The 25392-nt window shown below is 35.0% G+C and overlaps 1 protein-coding gene across 6 annotated transcripts in view; it reads left to right on the forward strand.

Annotated features, from left to right (window-relative positions):
• The window catches only part of Pur-alpha (Purine-rich binding protein-alpha), a 361449-nt gene that overhangs the window by 319094 nt on the left and 16963 nt on the right, over positions 1-25392 (forward strand). For all 6 annotated transcript variants that reach the window (XM_081765996.1, XM_081765993.1, XM_081765995.1 and 3 more), the window contains 2 exons: positions 11940-12042; positions 16909-17027. In XM_081765996.1, coding sequence (XP_081622122.1) covers positions 11940-12042; positions 16909-17027 — 222 coding nt within the window. The remainder of the gene's footprint in view (positions 1-11939; positions 12043-16908; positions 17028-25392) is intronic.

Here is a 25392-nt window from a genome sequence, read left to right on the forward strand (position 1 = left end):
TTATTATTATTATTATTATTATTATTACAGATTTACTGAAATTTGCGATCTCAAATTACTCGGTATTTTCTTCAAAGCTTTTGTATCTCCTGAAATTGAATATTGCTCATCGATATGGAATATAGCTTGTGCTTCAAACTTATCCCGTTTTGATTCAGTCCTTTTTTCTTGCCATTGTCAAAGGAAGAGTTCCTTCAGGACGTAGTCTTAATAAAACAGAGCTCCTAAACAAACTTAATATTCGGACTCCACTTACTCGACGTACGGTGGCGGACTTGCTGTTTCTCCATAAAATTATCAATGAAAAAATTAACTCCGAATTATTGGTCTACGTTCTCAGTTTTCGCGCACCTTCTCACCTTACTCGCAGTCATACGTTACATACAGGATGTCTCAAAAGTTCTCTGGCATAGGATAACTTCGTTGTTATCAGAGTTACAACAAAATGTAAGAGGGGAAACCGTCAACAAATATGATGTTTTCAATCTGAAGTGAATGATTTTTTTTTTTTTTTTTTTTTTTAATCGCACGAGCCATTTCGGATTTACACTTTATGCTCCCCGTGATAAATGAAAATGCTACGTTGCCATTTACCTGCATCCACAGCATAAGTGTCAACGTTGCATTTTCATTCAACATCCGGTTAGCGTACGCGCCTTTGGCGTGGGAGACCTGAGTTCAATTCCCGGCGGGAACTCATGTGGTTCGGATTCCACATTAATCAGTAGGCCCCGTCTTGTATAGCCTCGCTGCTGAAAAGGACGTTAAACTCAAAATCAACTCAACTCACAACATAAGTGAATGAAGTCACTGTCTTTTACACTAACGTGTCGATGGCCAGCTCCCATTTCAAACATGTCCCCATTCACTTTATGTTGTAGATCCAGGTAAATGGCAATGTTGCATTTTCATTTAATATTGGGCGCATAAAGAGTATACAGCCCGAACAGCTCGTCCAATTTAAAAAATTGCTTCTCTTTAGATTGGAAACATTATATTTGTAGACTGTTTCCCCTCTGACATTTTGTTGTAACTCTAATAATAACAGAGTTACCCTATGTCAGGGGACTTTTGAGACACCCTGTATATAACACCGAGATTATCAATTATACAATGTTCCTTATACTTCAGGCTAGCGTCATTGTATAATAGTTCATTGTCAGATGTTGATATTATTGACTCAGAAAATCATTTTGAAAACAAGGGAAGTGTAAGATGGACATTGATCTGTATCTGAAACATTTATAAATAAATAATGGAAACTTTGCAGTTTATTACTTTATCATTTCTACAGCGGACATGATTACTAGTTATTATCAAACTACTCATTTGCTATTGAATAAATTATCAAACTTAGCTTAATTCTTAAATTCAGCATCTGTTTCAGAAGTTCTTTCACTAATAGATGTTTTATTAGGGAGAGTAAAGAACATTTAATCAAAGAAAGATTTCATAGACTATTTATGGAAATATTTTAAAGAATATATATGGAATTTATATATATATATTCCAGAAGGATCAGTACTGGATCCATTAATATTTGGAATTTTCGTTAATGATTTAGTTCGAAATTTAAGTGACAAATTAGCTCTGCAATGATGTATGCAAAGATACAAAATGACACGATGGTAGCAGTCTTAAAGATCTGATAAAATACACTTTGGTTTTAACAGTAATGTGAATATAAATGATCATAAACGTAAACACACATTGTTCACAAGAGAAATTTAGTACTTCATTACAAATTACAAATTATATTACATGCAAGTGACGTTGGTATAATATTTGATGATAAACTAACTTTTGGAATACGTGTGACAGCTATAGTAAAATAGGCATCAATATTAATGAGTTCCATTTTAATAAAATAGTTCGATTTCAGAAATGTAAGTTGTTACCTCGCAATATTGAACAAGTATTCGATCTAAATTAGAATATGATACCGTACTTTGGTGGAATGTGTGTAAAAATAAATAATGCTTGAAAATGTGCAGAAAACCTTTTATTGACTATTTGTATCATCATTTAATTTATATAATATTACGACTTAACAGATTATCTGACCTGTTTCAACTGGAATCTCTTACAGACCGAAGGAAACGTGCCATTTTTATTAAATAATTAATTAGTAACAAAATAAGAAATTTTAAACAAAATGAGAACGAATTTCACCTCACAAAACAAGAACAACACACCTATTATGTGTTTCAAATAATCACGCGTGAAAATAGTTAATTTAAAGAAGATTATGGTTCACAATGCAGTGTCTCTTAAAAGCTTAAACTCTAGATTAAGATCTTTACTAAACGATATATAATATAAAATGTTAATTGTGCGTGGTAATAGGGAATTTTAATCTTCTATGTTCCGCATATACGTCATAGATTTATACACTTATTGTATGTATTATTTATGTAGCTATGTATTTTAGAATGTTCATGTGTATGATATCTAAGAAGATTCTACATCCATACACTAGATGCATGGTGTCATAGTGCATTTTCGACTGCTTTAGCACTAATTATCCATTACGATGCGCCGTTGTATACAATCTTGGCTTGTCACCATATGCTTCATCTTACCCAAATTCATTTCGAGGCTAATGTCTTACACGCCATCTAAAAGGTATTAACATTATTTTGCATTGCCTCTATCAAGTTTACACCGTCCACGTATCTAATTCAATTCATTCAATAGTATCTTCCGTTGGTATTTTAATTTTCCTAATAATTCAAATGCGGCGTAAAAAAAAAAAAAAAAAAAAAAAAGTAATGAATATAACACGTACCTTAAGAAATATTGTAAAACTACGAATTAAAAAAAAACATTAAAAATAAGTAGATTTATAAATACAAATTGACTGCAGGTTCTTGTAAATATTTTTGGATCATTGCAGGCCAAAATATTATTAATGAAATAACTTCGATTATAAAAAGTGATTACACCCAGTAGAATTTCCCAGTAAAGTTACTTGAAAATCACAGTTTTACAGGTAATTAACAAGGCACTAACAACTTGAAAAATTAAAAAAAATAAATAAATAAATAAATGAAATGAAAAATGATTAAGCAAAACACAGTCGGTTAACTAAACAGTTCACAGCGTTTTACAGTATAACTAGTGATTTGCTCATCTGGAAAACAATACTCTTAATAATTTCTTCTCGTATTTGTTTATACACTCACAATCTGGACGCATTACCATTTAAACAAAGTAAAGATTTAAATAAAAATAAACGCGTAAAGCCCTCAAATGGTCACATACAGAGAATCTCATGTTTTGAATAAGCATTAATTGTAGAAGAAAAAGGACGATTTCAGGTTTACCGATGCTTTTTTTTTTCTTTTCCAAGCTACTGGGATAAAATAGCTATGGGTGTATCTTCTAGGGTCTATATGATAACATCCTTGGTTGGTATTGGGGGTTCGAGCAAGCTGGGGTCGTGTTCTCACAATTTTCGGCCGAGCACGTACCACAGGGTTTTTTGGGAAAATCTTCAGATGATAAAACCCACACCACATTTGCTGACTATTAAGTCCTTTTCTTTGCACCGTTTCATTATTACTGAGTGTCTGTAATTGGTGATCGAAAAGACTGCAAATGTAGCCCTCCCAGAAAGCTGTCACTTTTACCTTCATCGCTTCACTAATCGTGTTCAATTGATACATTATCAAGTTCATGTTCCATTGTAGCCAGCAATATATCGGGATATAACAGCGGTTAAATGCGTAGTCGAGGAGGATCAGTGAAAGTAGATTTCTCTTTATCCTGGGTGACCTTCTGTAATTAGCACATGAACCGTGAACAGAACCTTAGCTAGAGGGGAGCGAGCGGGGTGGTTGCCCCTGGCGCTGATAGCAAGAGGGCGCCAAACGAGCAAGAAGAAAGAAAAATGTTGGAAATGAGTAAACAACGCGTCGCCAAGAAAAAGTATTGGCGCCCTATTAAATCAATATTGTCAATTTGCAAAGCAATAGATTTGTTAAAAATTTTCTTGCTCGATCCGCTCGCAATCCAAACGTTTCAGTGACTCACGACGAGTTTTTACTTAGTACCTTAAAAAGTTCTTATATAAGATTTGATATACAAGGTGCCGAGTAATGACTTATAGTGTACGCAGAAGCGTTTTCAAAATCAAAAACTGTCGGAGTCTGATATTCGTGCTCGGCGTTTCGATTGTGATGAGTTTGCTTAGATAATCACGCTTTTCTACTCAATCGGATTAATCACGACGGTGAGAGTGAAGGGTGTGAGAAATTCGCAAAGAAGGCTCCTTTTGAATTTCCGTTACATTTCCCAAAATATTTTTATCGTAAAAGAATCGAAATTAAAATGTTATTTGTGTGGTCTAGAATAAAATTACAGAAAGTTACAATTATTATTGGAAATGCTGTCATCCATTTCGAACATTTTAAAAGCATATAGTTTCTAATGTATTAAAATTTCATCTCTTATCAGTAGTATGAAACGTTGTATATACTGCAAATTTCCATAACTGTTCTCCAAGTGAATCTGATACCAACAAAAGATAGTTTTGTCAAGTTTAACAAAAAGTTCAAAATAAGCCTCTTGAAAACACCTCTTATTTGTAAAAGAATACATAATTATCGCTTTGGTTGCAATTGTCTGTTCAAAAAGTTAGATGTTCAGCGCTAGATAAAAATTCAGCGTAGCATAACAACAAAAGATTCTTCTCTTATATGTAAAAAGGTAAAGCTTGGTAAGCTGAGTGTAGGGGGCGCCGAATCCTACTTCATCCCGGGCGCCGAAATCTCTATCTACGGCTCTGACAGTGAATATTGTAAATTTGTGTAGTCTCGCTGTAACGGACACCTCTCAGCTACAGACTAATAATTATGCCCCATCAAAGTTCATTATTCAGAGGCTTCACTGTATCATTATTGTATTCATCTTCATCAGGATTTGCGACTTGTAGAAACTTCAAATCTATTACGAATACAATTCAAAACTTCAGAATTCTTTAAGCTAACATTATTTTCTGTGTATGATACCATTGCTTCTACCCTCTTCCATGTTTAATGTTATTTTAGACCATGATTAAAATAATAATAATAGGAGAAGTTGCTTTTCGGTATAGCTATCTGAAACAATACAAACATCCAAAGCACTCGGAAAGACTTCCCGTAACTCCAAAACGGAAAATTTGGTCTTTCTTTTGCAAATGATTGATAATTAAGACGAAAAAATAATTGAGCATAGGGTCAGTCCATTTCAAATCATCCAGCTAAAATATCAAATGAAACCCATAGTCTCAGAATGACATGAAAATTTTTCTGTTTACTCTACTTGCCATCCTTATTGATCACACCAAATTTTAATTTGATATCTTATATACTTATATATCTTATATTATATACAAGGGGTAACTTGTGTGCGCCCTTGTTTCCAACCCACAGAAGAAGAAGAAGAAGAAGAATTGCTTTTTTCAAAAAAAATATTTTGTCGGACTCTGGCAACACTGTTCATTGTCATACGCAGGGAAAAAAATATCGCATACACACCAGACATTGGGTGGAATCATATAAAAAATACAGGGCCTAGGTGCAATAGCTTGCGAGATAAAAATTCGATACCTCGTATATACTATGGTCACCCTGTATATATTTTACGAAGGAACTGTGGTCTACCCTCAGGTTGGCAACCCTGGCGACTTCCCTAATTGTCACAGAGACGCGAATGATACCTCGTTGCAAAGCTTACGGAACACTGGTTCTAATGAGGTAACTTTTGTGCCCCCCCCCCCCCCGGTTCCTAACCCACAAAAGAAGATGAAATTTATCTTTGACTTTTGTGGGACTTTGGCAACACTGTTCTTTGTCATAAAAGAAAAATCACTTTCTCCTACGGATTCGGCATGAGGAGGCACAGTCTAGGTTCATTAGGAGCCGAGCAACAGAGGTTTGAAGTACTGGTACTAAGAGAAAGGGATGAGCCAGGCATCTTCTAAGGGTTAAACTAGTGCACATTTTACTTATTGAAAAACTCATTGAATGATTTACATGTAAGGCGTAATGAAATTATGACATTTTAATCGAGCTGAAGATGTTAAATTATTTAAGCCGCAGTAAATTTATCAATGTTCTAGAACTAATACAACTGCCCATAAGCTTTTACAGTAAACTTTAAAATCAAATAACCAAAATATAATTTTATTATTTTTACCATAAGCGATAACTGTCTTAGTTTTTAATATATTAAAAATATATTTAATGTATTTAGAAAGTAAGATTGTTTCACAAAGTATTTCACAAATCAAAAGAGTTCGTTGGAATCTTATATCAGTTTAGGTAGCAATTTCGTTCGGTATCTTGAGGAGTGCGAATCCTACAGCCCTCAGGTTCATGAAAAAGAGTTGAGTTGAGTTGATTTTAGTTTAGCGTCCCTTTCAACAGCGAGGCTATATGAGACGTGGACCTACTGATTAACGTGGAATCCGAACCACATGAGTTCATGAAAAAGACTTTGGATTAAAAGCTACATTTTTTTTTTTTTTTTTTTTTTTTTTTTTTTTGCCATCAGCCATGGGAAGTCTCCTTGTGACGGTATAGGTGGCACTGTCAAGCGCATCGTGACAAAAGCAAGTCTCCAACGTAGTCCTGGTAATGCTATTGATAATTCCGATTTTTATTTTATTTTATTTTATTTTATTTTATTTATTTTTTTTATTTATTTATTTTTTTTTTGCAAGGAAAATATAGAAAATATAAAGTTCACAATGATTAGAAAAGAAACCTTGATAGAGGCACGAAAAAACTTAGAAGGGCGTTTCACTCAAGCCAGGACAGTACCTGGAACACGTAGTCTTCATCACTTTGAGCTCAAATCTGAAGACTCCACTGGAACAAAACGAGTAATTTTAGATGACAACTTTTGCACAATATTCAACTTTTCTGGAGAAAATTATTCGGTGAAAATGCCTGTTGTGGGTGTGCACAATTACATTGCATGCCTTTATGATGATCGGTGGTATTTTGGATTAGTTTTGTCAAAACATGAAGATGAAGGTGACAAAGTTAAATTTATGCATCCCCATGGGCCTGCTCCATCTTTTCACTGGCCCCCAAAAGATGATGTTTGCTGGATTCCTATGAGTAACATAATTTCATGTGTAACCCCCCCCCCCCAGTCACAAAAGCATCCGGAAGAATGTATTATTTTTCCGAAAAGGAAATTGGTTCAATCAATCTTCAGTGCAACAAGATGTTGAAACAAATGCAAGCCCAGAAATAAAATGTTGCTAGTGTTTTATTTAAACTTTTTCTCTAATTCCACTTCAGGACCTCAATGGTGTAAATAGTAAATGAATCACTTCAGGACTTTAAGATGATTTGGTAAATTCTTTTTTCGTTCACTGATTATATTCAATCTGTTGTATGTGATGAATATGTATAATTCATTAAACTCATAGTGAATAGCTATTTTCTTCTTCTTTTGTGGGTTGGGAACCGGGGGTTAGGGGGGCACAAAAGTTACCTAATTGGAACCAGTATTCCGTAAGCTTTGCAACGAGGTATCATTCGCGTCTCTGTGACAATTAGAGAAGTCGCCAGGGTTACCAACCTGAGGGTAGATAACAGTTCCTTCGTAAAATATATACAGGGTGACCATAGTATACACGAGGTATCGAATTTTTATCTCGCAAGCTATTGCACCTAGGCCCTTTATTTTTTATATGATTCCACCCAATGCCTGGTATGTATGCGATATTTTTTTTTCCCTGCGTATGACAATGAACAGTGTTGCCAGAGTCCGACAAAATATTTTTTTTTGAAAAAAGCAATTTTTCTTCTTCTTCTTCTGTGGGTTGGAAACAAGAGCGCACACAAGTTACCTTGTTGGAATTTGTGTTCCATAAGCTTTGTAACGAGATATGGTTCATGTCCCCGTGACAATTAGGGACAACGCCAGGGCTGCCAACGTGAAGGTCTACGATTTTCTTGAAATACCTGGCCGTACTCTAAAGATAAATGGTTTTAAAATATTTGCAGTTAAAAACCCACAGTTTTTCTTTCAGAACACATTAGCTCATGTCTTTAGGCTTATAAATGCATATAAAATACTTTGGTTTATGTAGTGCCTTTAAGTTTTTACAGTATTTTAAAATTTTATGTTTTTTCTTTAAAAAAATCGTAATATCCAGGTTTGAGCTAATATTTACTACAACAATTCAAGTACAAGTAACTGAATGTACTTTTACCTTATTCTGTATCTTATTGTGATCATTTTAGTGAAAAAATCATTGTGATATGATGAGAATTAACAAAGTTATGATCTTTTTAGTATATCAATGTCGTAATCTCTTTAACCCTCGGCAACAACAAAAACGTATATTTTACCAAACTAAAAAAAAATTTAACTAAAAAAGTATATATCAAATTAAAATTTGGTGTGATCAATAAGGATGACAAGTAGAGTAAATAAAAAAATCCTCATGCCATTCTGAGACTATGGGTTTCATGACCTGGATGAATTGACATGGACTGACCCCATAGTCACTTAAGCATTTCGTGCCAAGTTCGTAATCGGGAGATCCCGAGTTACAACCCAGTGGCCAGCCATTCTAAGTTTGTGTGTGTGTGTGTATTTTTGTGTTTTATCAGACGAATGGCGGGATGGTTTCTTGAAATATAAGCGTTAGGGCACCTTTTCCATTGTTGTTGTTGATACTGTGGCTGTGAACTTGATGAATATTCGAAACTTACGATGAATGTTTGTGTGGCGCAGACATCCTAAGGAGCGAAGTAAACGTAACAGAAGGCTAGCTACATTGATAGATGTGGGTTCGATGTTTGGAAAAGCGGCAGAGTAGATGTTTGTAGATCACGAACAAATATTGCGGCGGAGCAGCGAGCCTCTTTTCACATTTACAGTTGGTTTTACTATCCAATTTAATAAGAATCCTGTATCTTATATACTAATAAATGTCGACAGCACCTACTTCATCGGAAAGGCAGAGATGTTTTATGATACACACGAAGAGTTCCAGAGAAACTTGAAGCTTTCAAGTTATTATTGCTGCGTAACAACTGAACAGCTAAACCTTAGTATTCAGAAACAGTACAGCTAATTACAGTTTGCTAAAACGAGCAGTAGCGGATCTAGAAGGTAAAAACTGGGGGTGTCTGCCAGAACCCAAACTATGATAGGCATATCATGAGTTTATTATAAACTTCCAAAAATATGTAAATAATATCTTAAATTATTTTTAAAACTCTGAAAACTGGGGGAGCCTAGGCCCCAGGCTAGATCCACCACTGGAAACGAGGTAACCACTTTAAAGCACAGTTGCTCAGTACAGTTTTTTCACTAGAACATCCTTTCAAACGGTACCATTAACATTTCCTTATCACGTTCCTGAAGTGAGAAATTTCGAGAGAAATCGGAGTTTTCTCTGCATTTTTTTTTTTTTTTCAAATTCTGTGCTCCTTTGGATTTCCTGTGTTAACGCAGAGATCTGAAAATCAACTGAAAAATACTAAGAAGTATACTAAATGTGTGTACAAAATTTCAAGCTTCTATCTTGAATAGTGAGGGCGGCGAAAATATTTACAAATGATCACCACAATCCCCAGATTACCGCAAAAGGCTTAAAAAAAACTCCTGGGACATTCCTATTTATCTTAGGGTCATGTTTTTGTACCTCATTCTCTTCAGAACGACCTTTAAAACGGTACCATTCACATATCTCCATCATATATCTAAGGCGTAAAAATCGCGAAAAAGGATTTTTCGGTTAAAATCTTCTTTTACATTTTTGTCCCTCTGAACCCCCCTGTGTCATCGCAGAGATGTGAAAAAATCTGATAAATACTACTCGGTGGACTGAAAGTTTGTGCAAAATTTATCTTCTAGGTGTGCAAAAGTAAGCCCGCCCTTAAATAATAAAAAAAAGGCCTAACCAATTTTTTTCAGGATCTCAGGTAAAAATTTCCTGAGACATCCTATTTACCCTAGGATCGTGGTTCGTACTTCATTCTCTTCAGAATAGAACATCCTTTCAAACGGTATCATTCACATGTCTCCATCGTATATCTGAGGCGGGGAAGTCACGAGAAAAGTTATTTTTTGGTTAAAATATCCCTTTTCTGTACCTTTTAGCTCCTCTAGACCTCCATGTGTTAACGCAGAGATGTGGAAAAATCTGATAAATACTACTCGGTAGAGTGAATGTTTGTGCAATATGTAAATCTTCTACGTGCAAAAGTAAAGCCGCCCAAAATAATAAAAATAGGCTAACGAAAAAAAAAATTTAAGTTATGACGTCATCACCCCCTATATTTCGACGCAGAAAGGCGTGAAACCATACGTAACGCGTTCTACAATGCCTCTATGCTTGAGGGAAAAAAACGAAATAAAAAGTTTTATTGGTACTTTTAAATCGAATAATGAAGATAATACATTAGTACAGGTACCTAAAAATAGGTACTAAAACCTTAAAGGGTTTTAAGGAAATACAAAGTTTAAAAGAAATAAAAATGGTTTAATTTATTAAAACAATTCTTGTGGTAAGTTTGGTGGATACTAAATTAACAAACTGGGACCGTAATATGTTACAACGTGCAATCAACTATCTAAATCTACCATTTATTTGTGCGTGTGAATCCACTTTATATTAAAAGCTGGTAGCACAGATTAACTGCTCATTAGCAAAATAAAGTGGTACACATAGAATTTAATTGGTTCAGAAATATTGACCACATTAGATCAAATCATAGATTGTACACATATGAAGCCCTGGGCTAAACTTCCGTTGGAGGTAATTGCCTTTAAAAAAAAAAAAAAAAAAAAAAGGAAAAAAAAAAAAAAAGAATCGTACTTTTAGCAATAGGTTTTACTTGTAGCTTCTACTGACAAGGGACGTTAAACGTCAGTGAGCGTATGTCATTATGAGGTGTTCTTTATACAAACTTGCATTAATTGTGCTATATTTTGTATCTAACCACAGAGATCATACAGTGTGTATTGCTAAGGTGATCGGACTTTGCTTATGTATGTATGTATACCAGTGGCGTATTTAGGGGGGGGGGCTTCCGGGCTTAAGCCCCCCCCGAAATCTTACCTACTATAGTAAAGTGTATGAAATATCTTGCAGAATTTTCACATTTTCAGGCAAAGCCCTCCCCGAAAGTTAGCAAAGCCCCCCCCCCCCCGAAAGAAAATCGTAAATACGCCACTGATGTATACTAATATGTTACTGAAATTTCTGGCAACGAAAACATAAAAAGCTTAATGTTCAGGATCAGATTTGTTGAGTTGTGGATACGGACGTGGATTGTTCTGAGGATTCAATCATAAAATATCTTTCTCTGTCATGATTTCCGCGTTTGATAGTAGTAGGAAATGGCCCTTGAAGGTACTTAAAATCTGCTGGGAAAGATTATACTGAAATAAGAAACGACCAATCATCGGAACGTCATTAACTTAATGGTTCTTTTACTTCTTTCTCGATTGTTCGATGTTTGATCTTGTAGTAGAAGAACTGGCTACTAATGATTGAAATGATACCTAAAAGAATTAAAATCTAAATAACACCGATTAGTAAAATGTGTTGTAGAATTGTAATGTTCTGTATAACAAGCAGAAACAGCTTGAAATAATATATTTTGATTTTAGAAATAACTTCTGAAGAACTGTAAAGGAAATATTGGACATGGATGCAAAACCTATTGGTGACAGGATCTGAAGATAATATACGAAAACACATTAATCGTGGTTTAAATTAGCAAAAACCGTTACACATCTATAAAGCAATGAAGTAATAATTTTTCGGTAGTTTTAATTATATCTCTGTGATAAAAACGGAAATGAACTTTGGTCACGTGCATTTCTTTTTCAGTTGTATTGATATATCTTTAGTATATGAAATTGTCGGTAAGGTGTAGATTTTGTGTTTAATACATGTTCTGAATCTTCTACAGATTGGTGCTGATGGGAGAAGAAGTCAAATATTCCTAGCCCTATCTACAGCTGCTGAATTTAGAGACCATCTTTCCACGTTTAGTGATTTTTATGCTTCTTTGGGTAAGTTATATCACTAGAATATTAGAAATATTTTTATGTAGTAGGTTTCAATAAATTTTTTGTAAACGTAAGTGTAAATGAATTTCCAATCCAGCAATCAAGTTGATGTAAGATTCACCTAATATATCATCTGTGGTACAGACTCTTTCTTGAGATTTTTTTAAAAAGTAAAAAAGTCTTAACAATGTATTAAATTTTATATGAAAACAACATATACACACGATATATTTGATAGCTTGACCTAGCTGTAAGGTGGAATGTACTTGTGAGAATTGCGTTGAAGATTCAGGGCCAAGAATGTGTCCAGAGATTCTTGTAATTATGCTTAATATAATTAAGAATGGTGAAGTATGTGAGACTGCTTTTTTTTAAATTGTACTCTACGCGGAAATTGGACTAGACTTGAATGCACGAGGTCGACGGAAAAGTTCGCGAAATTTCGAAAAAAAAAAAAAAAAAAAAAGGGCGGTAGAAGTAATTTCTCTTATCATATTTGATGGTTTATCGTCTTCGCGTACATACAACAATTAACTTTTTAACGTGATTCTTATTAAATTAAAGAATGCAAAAGAATGAAAAAAAATCTGTTGGCACATTGAAAGAGTTAATGTACCTGCTATAACTGAAATTGGTACAATGTTGATCATGTCTGAAGTTATATTAGAGGCCAGTGTTTTATACGAAAAGTGTTATATTTTAACCTAGGGATGCCCGCAGAACTTTTTCCAAAAGAGGCAAAAGAGCGGCACGCAATCGCATTCGTGACTAGACATAATCACATTCATGCACGCATAATATTTTATGTAAAACAACAATTGTATACGCATATTGCATAACTTTATTAACAAGTTATAGACAAGCGGCGGGAACTGTTCACATGGAACTAAGATCCAATAAGACGAACAATGGGCATAACTTTCCCTTTACTTTACATTTTTGTAACAAACTTTGTAGTTTTCAGAAGTGTCTTTAAAATAAAAACAACGTAAGTGAGTCTTCTGTACAAATTTTGGAAAAACACCAAAAAAAGACTTGCGTGCTGAGAAAATCAAATCATCCACGAAGTGTTCACTGCGGTAAATATACTACAGTACAGTAGTATATTTAATATATTAAATAGTATACTGTGGGAGTGATGAGTGTAATCTGTTTTGACGTGTATTTCAAAGAACTGAACCTCTTTCGACAATCCAGACGAGGACAATGCCCCACCCTTCTGTCAGCCATGTTTTAACCTATAATGTATTTATTTACTTGTTTCTCGTGGACACATTTAAATGTATTTTTTGTATTATTCTGTCCAAAGCAATGTGCACTTTAATCAGAACAAAGGAGGAAGAATTGAATTAGCATTTCTCAGTGTGTTCATGATATAATGCATATATATGTGCTTTGTCCTGTGTTTTTAGAACCAATCGAAATATAAAAGGGCATCGGTCCAATTTTATATCACATTCACTGTTTTAACATTTTCAAAGCTACTTTCGTTGGGCTACTGAAACAGATTATAAAAATGGCTGTCTTAGCATAGATAGGCAATTTTTAATAACTGTATTAGCAATCAGAGTATTATGATTTTTGTTAAAGGGGCGTTTACTTGTAAATTTCGAGAAGTTTTATTGGACTGATGTCTATTTTAACAAAACCCGATTCAACTTATCTTGGTAAAATACAAGAAAATAATTTATGTCACATAAAGAAATATATATTGTTTATTAGCCGTTTCTGATTGCCTTAAACACGGACCCAGCTCAAGCTTACGAACAGCTAGAGCTTGCAGGGTTGCATTGCCCTGCAGAGGCCTCTCAACTCTCAATCCACTTACTTGAAGCCAGTAATAGCGGTGACACGTCCAATGCAACGTTTGGAATACTTGACAGTGTTTCGGTGTGTGTAAGGCTAGAAGGTATATATACTTTACTTAGCTAACAAATAGTATAGAAGTGGTGCGAGATTGAGAATGGAAAATAGTCTCTTTTTTGTAGTATTAATAAATCAAAACTAACTAAAGCACTAAATATATATTACTAATACTTGTCTTATATTGCCAAAACAATTACACAAGTACAGTATTATCAATATATATTTGGTGCTTTGTTAGTTTTATTAATTAATGCTGTAGAATATTTCGAGATCTATAATGAACAAGATACAAATCTCACTTTTTATGCCGCACGGTGTCGATTGTATTTTATTATTATTATTATTATTATTATTATTATTAATAATAATAATAATAATAATAATTATTATTATATAGTCGAAAGACAATAATTTAACTTTGTAATGTAGTATTCTATGAAAAAAAATTAAGTCATTATGTAATAGTGATCAATTTTAGACCTTCAACATAAGTATGGAAAAATCTTATAGACCATCTATGTTCGTCCGTCTATCTATCTGTCGGCAGGTATCATAGTGAGATTTTTTGTGCGATTGTGCGTATCAACAGTAGATTCTTTCTCCACTATTCACCCTTTCTATTCATACATGAAGCGGTGGAAATCAACCATTTCCGGCTTTAACATTGGTCGCCATATAAGGAAAACGGGAATAGATATCGAGAAGCGGTTCTGTAGAAACGATTCAGCAGCCGAGCGTAGGGTTTTACCTCCACCCTTTTCTCTCTACTAAACCAGAAATGATAGAAATTCACTACCACTTCCGTTTCATGTTGATCTTCGAACAAAACGATAAAAGCTAGCGAGAATGGAGTAGAAGTGGCTTCTTGATACAGATTAAATGGAATCTAGTTAAATTTACTTACTAAATTAAAGAATTCTCGTATGTAATCTGACATACAATAGAAAGGTGAATGTATGTATGTATGTACATATGTCCATTATACAAATCTATACTGTTTTCCGTTTCAAGTGTGTTTATGAACATAGTTTGCAATTGTCTCGAGCCAACTTTTTATAACTGAACTTTCATTAATGTGTGTATCCGAAAGAGAGAGGGTGTTCAAAATGTTTTAAAAAATAAATAAAATAAATTTTAAAAAAAAACTCATAAGCCTCCAAAGCTAGGAAGATGAAAGTCGGTATATAAAGTTCTCCTACAAATAAGTTAGCATATGTTTCGTCGTTTTCGAAAATTCTCCTTCTGTGTTGGGGGGAGACAAGAGGGACAATATCTATAATACTTTAATATCTCATTTTGTGTTTATAAAATGGTAAAATAATAATAATAATAATGAATAAGGAAATAAATAGTTGGACGGACCGCTTAAAATGAGTTTGTGAACATAGTTAGCACTTGACTGGGTTTTTCTCATTACACTTTCATTGAAATGCGTATCGTAAGGGGAAAAGTGTGTTTACATTTTTCATCAGAATATGACTGCACTGCTTTAATCATAGTTAGCACTTGGATCGATTTTGTTTTTTATAATTTCATTGCAAATACATCATAAGAAGGGGGAATTTCAAATATACTTTTTATCCTTCATTTATATTTAAATATAAAAGGTTGTTAAAGAGAAGCATTGGAAATAAAATTACATAATAGCATATTGAGCAGAGAGCTTAATGTGATATTATGTAATTTTCGAATATGCTAATAGCACATTCGAAATTAAGTGATATTTGGAATGTTTTGTTACAATTACGTGTAATAATAATAATAATAATAATAATAATAATAATAATAATAATAATAAAGAAAACTGTTATATTACAGATTTGAATGAAACCGTAAATTACAACAATCTTTGATTGTTTCATTTAGTAATGAAAAATTACAGAAACGTAACCATTAAAATTATATTAAAATAATTGTACAACAATTTTCCAGATTAGTAGAACTCTGATAATGAACACAGTCAGAACGTTTGAAACATAAGGTTAAATAAATAAAACACAGAAATTGATGTTTGTCTCATCATGTAAAAACGATTAAACCGTTATTTAATAATCATTATCTTCGAGCCGGGTACTATATATATAGAAAGATGTCCCAAATAGTTTTATTAATACTGCAGAAGCGTATAGGGGAGACCGTGAAGAGCAGTTTTATCCATAAAAGCCAACTTCGACGCTATATGGCGACCATAAATTTTGTGCAATAGCATCAATCTCTCAATTTTATTTATTTATTTTTATGGAGGTACTCCTATTCCTTATCTTGAAGTCCATATATCAGAATTGTGTGAAAGGCATCATCAAAGGATCCAACTTGTAAAATAGCAAAGCGGGAAGAATTCTGTATCAATGAAAAGGTTTGATGAAGGAAATATTGTGGTACAACTTCCAAGTTGCCATCGTTTAATCGATTAAAACTTACGAAAAATTACCAAAATCGTATGTAGTTATTTTGAGGACTAAGTTAAGTTAACAAGGTGTAACTCGAAAAGCTGCAGTGTTATACAGTAGTTACATGGATAAAAATATTTGCTAGTAGTAGCAGCAGCTCTGGTCACAGACATGTTTCATCCGCACAAACACCCATAATGCGAAGAGGATAATAGTCCAAATGTTTTTTTGCTGGAAAATGTACGAATAATGTGAGGTATCGTTAAGGCTAAATTTCTGCGTATCAAGTTTTTCAGTTCCTCACCTGTTTTTACTGTTTCCCAAAATAAATATTTTTGAGTACAATTTTGTAATATTCATGTAAGGATAAAATTATGGTCTATTGAAGAAATAAATAAAATATATTGACATGATTGGACAATAATGTGCAAAATCTACATTCAGTTTGGAAACTTTAAACTCTTGCGTGACGCAACCCTTATATAAGTTGAAAAATCAGTATCTCATTTTCTTTTAATTAGACTAAATTCTAATGTATGTAAAACTATGTATTTTTATCGTTTTACTTGTTTAATAAAGATTGTAAAATACTATGCTTGACTTGGTTTTGCAGGCCCACCTAATCCAGAAAATGTACCAGAGGATGGAAAGTTGAAGTCGGAAATGATGATCAAAGATAACAGACGATACTATTTGGATTTAAAAGAGAATTCACGTGGTAGATTTTTAAGGGTTTGTATATTACATTACCTACTAGTTTTTCCCATTTCATATTAAAACTTTTTTTTAAAAAAAAAATCACTTGAGCTGTGCAAATTATAGACTAAGGATTTGAATTAAACAAATTTAATGGAAATACTGATATGAAACGTTTATTTGCTCTATAGTATTTGATATATTTTTAATTTTAAAGGAGTTTGGTAATTTTTTTGTATTTATCTGTCTGTCCATATGTATAATATGTGTGTATCCCTAAGACTAAAAATCTCAAAAACTGTTTGAAGGATAACTACTATTTTATACAGGTTGTAGAGAGTCGGGGGTTAGGAATCAAGTTGGTTGATGGAGGTGGTATTCAGATCGGAAGTAGTGAAAATAATCCACTTCCGGTTTTAACGTTGATCATTATAGTGTAACAACAGTAATAGATAGGGAGAAGCTGTTTTTTTACCATTCAGTCATTTAAGCGTTTGAAGAATATATGTTTCATCTCCACTCCAATTTCTCTACTAAATCTGAAAGTGGTAGAAGTCTACTACTATTTAAATACTACTTCCGGTTTCAGAATATCACGCAACAACAAGCCGAACTCCTTCACATGCATAAGCACGAGACTGCTAATGTTTCTTCGCATATGTGAAGTATAGCATTACCTCAAATGAACATCATTGTGGGTATTTCAAGTGCTGTCAACGACTCAAGCGGCTCAGTCACCACCGAGCCAAACCGAGAAGTGAGTCGAGCCAACAGCCCACCCAACCGAGCCGGCTCAAGCCCTTGGCTCACTTGAGCCGAACCGAGCTGAGCCGATGGCTCATTCCAGCCGAACCGGCTTGAGCCAATGGCTCAACTGAGCTGAGCCGAACTGTCCTGATGGCTCACCTGAGTCGAGCCGAGCTGGCTCGGTCGGTGGCTCACCTGAGCCGGACCGAGCCAATGGTTCATTCCAGTCGAGCCGGCTTGATCTGTTGGCTCAGTTGAACCGAGTCGATCTGAGCCGGTTGACATCACTACATCGAGTCAATTTTTGGCGAGCTTCCTTACCTCGATTTCAACAAGCGATAGCAGGAAATTTATTACGTTTTTCAGTTGGTTTTCAGTATGCTCAGAAAGCTCTTAAGGATATGATTTAGAGTATTCGGGTCATAACCAAAGGAGGGGCAAGATAACCATGGCCCTACTCACCGGAACCGATGAAAACTACTAAACACTGCTTAAATCCATTAATTCTTCAAGATAGCTATACAATAAATTTATGGAGTTGGAAATTTACACCTGACATTACAAGAACTTTGTTTCGTAACAGTCCTCTTCACAGCCGAACCAAGGATTTCGGTGTCTTCCACATACCTGTTAGGAATGTAAAACATTTGCATCTGCTTCAACAATTACAATCTGTTCTAATTTACATATTACAGAGACAAAGTAAAATAAAATGGAAAAAAATCTTAAGTTAAACAACCCACATTATGCTACTGACATCATTTTTATGTAAGTTATGCTAGTCAAAAATCTGACCTGAAATTATTCCTGTGGTGACCAAAATTCTTCAAATGATTATCAACATTTCGAGCATGATTTTTGAGTGCTCATCCTCAGGATGTTTTAAAGCTTAAATCATGTTACGTAACTAGCTGAGCAGGGGATAAAGCACTGTAGGGAATATGTACTGCACGGGATAAAGTAATGTGTTCCTTATGTTCCGTTAGCAAGATTTCTGTAGGTATAAAGTCCCACGATTATACATTGAGGCTAAGGGAGACTGTGATAATGAGATGGGTGATAATAGTTGAAATGAAGAAACGGGAGGACCCCGAGAAAACTGACGCTTACTACTAAGTGTGTGAGAAAAGTAATGAGACTGATTTTGTACTAACTAAAGTTTTTGTTTTTGAAACAACAATGTTATCTCCTTCAAAGTAGTTCCCCTGGGCAGCTATACACCGGCGGAGTCGTCGTTCCCACTCTTGGTAGCGGCGCTGGAAGTCTTCAACTGGTATGACTTTTAACTGGTCGGTCAGTCTTCGAATGTTCTCCAGAGTTCCAAAATGACGGCCTTTTAGGACATGTTACAATTTCGGGAAAAGGAAAAAGTCGCAAGAACTGAAATCAGGTGAATAGGGGGGTTGAGGAACAACAGTAATGCGTTTTGAGGTCAAAAATTCACTGAGGGAAATGGCCATGTGACACGGGGCATTGTCATGATGAAGCATCCACTTGTTTGCAATGTCGGTCTCACACCAGTCACTCTCTTCCTGTGCCTTTCAAGGACACTTTTATAAAACACTTGGTTGACTGAAGTTTGTCCTGATGGAACAAATTCTTTGTGCATGATACCCTTACTGTCAAAAAAACAAATCAGCATCGTCTTGATCTTTGATTTGCTCATTTGACATTTCTTCGGCCGAGGAGATGGCGGAGTGTGCAACTCTTCGCTTTGCCGCTTTGTTTCGGGATCATACTCAAATATCTAGGATTCATGACCTATGATCACACAATTAAAGAATTCTTGGTCATTGGCAATCCTCTCAAGAAGATCGAAGAAGGTTTTTTCAATTGTCCTTCTGTTCAGTTGTGAGGTTTTTCGACACCATTTTGGCACAAATCTTTCGTATGTTCAAATCGTCTGTCAAAATTTGATGTGCGATGAAAGTGTTTAAATTTAACTGTTCACTCATCCTCCTCATTGTTAAACGACGGTCTGATCTCACAAGAGCCCTCACACGTTCAACGTTTTCGTCAGTTTTTGAAGTTGAAGGTCTCCCTGAGTGAGGTTCATCGTGAATGTGTTCTCGGCCTTGATAAGCAAAGTCCCCATAGGCCTGTTTCAACTTTTCAAAAGTCACACTCGCGGATAAACCAAGTTTAACACAAAACTTTATTGCATAACGTTGCTCTAAATTTCATTGCCCCATTTCTGTAATACACAACAAAAACACAACTTCACTGATGGCGCTGTCAAAAATAATGTGTTAGCTGTACGGAGTTGTAACTCTTACTAAGGAAGTGGAAGGGATAAACACTGGTCTGGCACAGACCGGTAGACACAACGTTGCCAGATCGCCCGCAGTATTGCCAGTCTCATTACTTTTCTCATACACCTTGTCTGTTCGTCCACTACGAAGTTCACTTGGCGCGTCTTAAGATCGAATTAGGGACTCATTGCATCAGAGGTGAGCTCGAACATTGAGCCACTGTGGCCCCATTTAGCAAAACTCCATGCCCTGTACATTTCCTATAAACGTGTTTTCCTTGTGTTAAGAACGGACATTTTAGGTACTTTGTGATAATTCTGAAACCATCATTGTATTTTCAACGATGTCTGTAAACATTATATCTTCTTCTTTTAAACAAACTTGTAAATAAATGTAATGGCTCAGACTCCAGTCCATCGTTGCCTGTTAACTTTCTTTGGTGTTATTTGAGCACACTGGTGCCAAAGAGCATTAAGTAATTTGAAGATGAAACTGACATGTATTTAACTTCTTGTCAATGTACCTCCCAGAAAAGTTGTTTCTCAGTAATCTATAATTTTAGTTAATTATGCTTCTGAATAAGTAATTCTTACCGTAACTCTGAAACACGTTTCTTTGTGGAAACAGTGTCGCTACTCTGTAGAGCAAATAGTAGTAGTAGAAACAGTAGTAATAGTAGTTGGTAGTAGTAGTAAGTAGTGCTAGTAGTAATACAAATAGTAGTAGTAGCTCGGATTCGGTTAGGTTAGATTAAAGTAGGTTCTGTTGTCTGGCCCCCATCATCTAGACATAACCCCACCATTTTCCTTTCAAAACATTAAATAGGTTGAGAAGAACCTGAGCATAATGATACCTGTAAACTTTAATAAAAATGACCCCGTATTCATAATGTGTACCTTCCTAGTGGTGCACATTCTAGAACATTTTCGAACCTATAGGAAAATAATATAACATGCTGGCACATTCTACAACAATTTCGAACATTCTGAAACATTCTAGAACTTCCTGGATCATTCTAAAAGGTTCTAGAGCATCCTGAAAATTCTAGAACATTCTCGAACCTTTGGGAAACTTCTATAACAGTCGGTAACATTTTCCAAGATTGTTGATAATTCTAGAACACTGAAATATTCGATCAATAATGATTTGTATAGCAAGAAAAGCAACATTAAAATTGAAAATAAAGAAATGCACGCATTGTTGTTAAAATTTAACCCTTTTTTTTATCACAGTAACACCGTTGCTAGGGCGTTTTCTCCCTCTAGGACCTCTGCTGGTCCAAACCGAAACCTTCTTCACGGATGGGAGATACAGGGCTACAATACCATATAACTCCCATGGGGCTCCGGGTCTTGGTTTCGGAGCCTTTGTGGCACGCACGGACAAACCACACTTACTTTTATTATATATATTGATTGATTACATATTTCTTACATTTTTAAGCGATTTTTGTTACATATTTAGGGGGTTGATATTACATAAAAATCCGGACTCTACATATAAGTAAATCAATCTTCAGTGACTAGTAATGTTTTATATCAATATAACATCTAATGAATACAAACTATCTTCTAATTGTAAACAACAGCTAAATGTATCTTCATCGAAATTGTTGAAGATACATTTAAAATCTATCAGTAACATACCCGATATTATTTTGTTTCTGCGGGATAATCTGTTGTTATTTTCATGTAATTGTTGTTGAATTAAGGTTAAAACTGTAAGTACGCGTTAATTGTGAATCGATCTATGTATTATTTGCATAAACGTATTATATTTCATATGTACGAGATTAAATTCATGCGAGAACAACACAAAGAACTTTTCTAAACGAAACTAGAATTATTCAATGTTACTAGATGTTCTGAAATTAGTTGTAGTGTTTGTGCATACGTTTCAGAACATAACAATTCCTTTCTTTTATATGGATAAAATTTTCTCCTTTTAAAATTCAATTGTGTATTCAGAAAAGAGAAGAGATTCCAAGATATAGCCAGTAAATCAAAGTTGTAGTCTGTAGCGTAGATGCCTACGTTGAGTTCTGCATGGTGACGAAATGTTTCACTGCTGTCATATTATATTGCATAAAACACAATTTGTGATTCTCTTTAACCTTTAGAAAGAAGAAGAAGAAAATTTTTTGGGGGGGATACGAACCATTCAGTAAGTTATGAAACTAGGTACTTACCAGAAAATAGTTTAAAATCAGACTTGGAGAGAGAAGGAAGAAGAAAAGAAAAATTGTAAAAAAAAATTACAATATCTTTAATTTTTCTTTCAATACTATAGGATCGATGCATAAGTTCTTATATTTTACTTTTATTCTGCTCTCTTAATTCAAACACAAATACAACATAGACATAACATTAACATATTCTACGAGTGTAACAATACATTGCATACACATTCAAAAACTTGCGCCATTTGCCGCGTTGTTTGACGAGAATTCTCATGAAGCAACTCATTCAAGTGATTTTCGTCAAAATCTGAAGGTCTTCCAGTACATGGATCATCAGACAAGTTAAACCATCCTGCTCGAAACCATTTCTGTACTGTTCTTTCAGCAATTGCTTCATTCCCATACACTGCACAAATTGTTCTTGCAGCTTCTGCTGCACTGGATCCTCGGTTAAACTCGAAGAGTAAAATGTGACGGAAATGATCACTTTTCTCAACTTGACATTCCACATTAGTTTGTTTGAAATATGTGCAATAATACCTTCACAATCAAGAAAACCTGTGTTTCACAACACACAAACTCTAAACTACGGTGAAATAACGGACTAACGATAAACAATCGCTTCACGCCGCATTGTTACCAACCCAAAAGAAAACCCCACGAACTTATACATCTGCCCAATACTTCTGCTTATTTGATAAAGCATTGGCGAAAGTGCTTATAGAATACTTCGATTGCGTTACAATGTTATATTTTCCGTTAAGTAATTTGTTTCGGGATATCTTAGTTTAAGTAATACTATAGATAGCTTTGGAAGACCTCAAATAAAGGGTAAGGCGAAAAAACAAGGAATGTCCATGTGTGTGCTTCAACGGGTGCTTTGTCCTATCTGTTGGTAACTATGGGTACTATTTGACTATATGCCTTATATGTGTAGATGTACGAATGTTCCTGTAAAAAGGGGGGAAAAGATCTGACTAACTCTATTCAGTTGATACGCAGTTTTCAATATTACAACGCCGTTTTCTCGAAAACGCAGTTTTGTGATATTTCTTCTTTTTTTTTCTTGCCCTTCAAATGTAAGCTTGTCCAGTGAGTGTGTTGATGTTGAAATGAACACACATTACAATTTACACACAATTTACGACACAATCTCTCTTACATGCAGAGTAGCTCTCTTCTAGAAGGACATAGAGCAAATTGAGACTATAAGGATACCACCTTCTGAAATAAGTAAAATATTGAGTGAGTGGCCAGTTGTATGGGCATTGTTGTATCTATTAACACACCCCGCCAAGGAAGAAGAGGCGTGTCCCATTTCCAGATAAGCAACTAACATGTGCTATTGGGTCCGGGAATATACATAATAACAGCATGAAAAATTTAGGTAGCAGGAATGTAACCCTTCCGCCCTACCCGGAGGAAGAAGAGGATTGCTCCATCTTCCAAGTGAGCGACTGATATGTCGGGGTTCCTATAAACTTGAAAGCCAGGGAAATTAAATATGGTCATCAGTGTCAAGGAAACAGATTGACAGTCAGGGAGAAATGTGAAGTTACTTGGGACATTTTTTATTTGATAAATGGAGAACACTTAAAATCGATGTGTAAACCAGAACTGTTTTGAAATGTACAGATACAGTGCTATTAAGTGTTGTGACAGAAGCAGCAAATCTTATTGTGAGCAAAAATGTCGACATCAGGTTTGCTGACTGACGTTGTCTCGTACAAATAGTAACAGAGACTAGGAAAGAAGAGAAACTGGGTTTTTTACGACTGCCGCTGGATCTTCTATAATTACCAAACGTCAATAGAACAGTCCTCTTCGTTAGATCTAAGGTAATTCAACATTCACCCCATGTTCATATGTCTGACTGAAAAATATACATGAAAAGACTATTGTAGCAGAAAGGCATATTCATAACCAAGTAAAAGAGGTGGGAGGTATTGAACAACATGTGCAAAACACCAGATGATGTTTCTTTACGTGAAAGGCTCCAGAGATAATACGTACTTCTTCAGCAGAAGGAAGAGATGAGTGAGCAGAACAAAACGGAAGATGAGAAGAGAATGTTAGATGCACAAGTGAGCGACTTGGAGCAACAGAGTTTACGTCTGAAATAGAGTTAGCTATTGAAACCGAACTGAATGAGATCAAGAAGAAAAGGGATTCCTTGACGTAAATTTCAGTAACTCCCTGGCGCGAAGGTCAATGTTGTCACAATTTTACAATAATCTTATTTTTAATTATCGTTTGTTTTAATTCAAATAAACTGCTGTTTTTCTAATTAAAAGTTTTGGTCATATTTCCACGTATTTTATGTAGCGATACGTAATCTTATTTGTAGACAATCTGTTTAGAAAACGAAAAAAATAGTGATAATATATAATATGAAAATAAAAATAATCATTGTATTAAAAAAGTGCTGACGTGAAATTATTAATGTGGTGAGGGAAGGAGGAGGCCGACTTCACGTGGAATTCTTATGAAGAGTCATGGAAAGTTTTTTAACGGAACCTATAGGAATACTGTACTTGCCATTGTGTTCGGTAGTGTATCTGGTACCTCAGCACATAAAATTGAGGTAAGTAGGGAAACCTTTTCACCCTACTTAGGGGATGAGAGGATTGTCTCATCTCTCAAATGAGCAACTAGAACGTGCTATTCGGTCCGGCAATGTACGTGGTACCTCAGCACGTAAATTTTGAACGTAAACTGGGGTAAGCAGAGGCGGATTCACCTCTGGATTGCATAGGGTCCTCAGAAATGGGTTGGACTGTGCCAGGTTATGATCCTACCGTGGGATTCAGTACCTTGGCGTATCTTGGCCAGGAGAGGTTGCCTATACACTATAAATGCCAATAGACTCCTACTAGTTAGTGTTCCCTCTACCAGTAACTGGAACTAGAGATGGACCTTGGTTCATCATGATAATGAGCGTATCTCATTACCTTTGTTCGGAAGGATTGTATGTGCTGGGCAGGTACTTTTGAAAAACTATTCACTGACACGACTGAGAACGTACGAGTCGGTCAGAAAGGGTATAAGGTACAAACGTTTTAAGGGAGGCGACTGCCCATCCAATGGAAAACTTTGTAAAAGTCTGTTTCCACTGGTTGGAAAAATAAAATGAAATACATGAAATAGAACTTGAATCTACAAAAGGTAAATCCTCTAACTCACACATCGGTAGATCTCTGAAACTATTGATCTTAGAAATCTG

This window comes from Thermobia domestica, chromosome 7, assembly GCF_964235325.1.
Source record: "Thermobia domestica chromosome 7, izTheDome1.hap1.1, whole genome shotgun sequence".
Taxonomy (NCBI): domain Eukaryota; kingdom Metazoa; phylum Arthropoda; class Insecta; order Zygentoma; family Lepismatidae; genus Thermobia; species Thermobia domestica.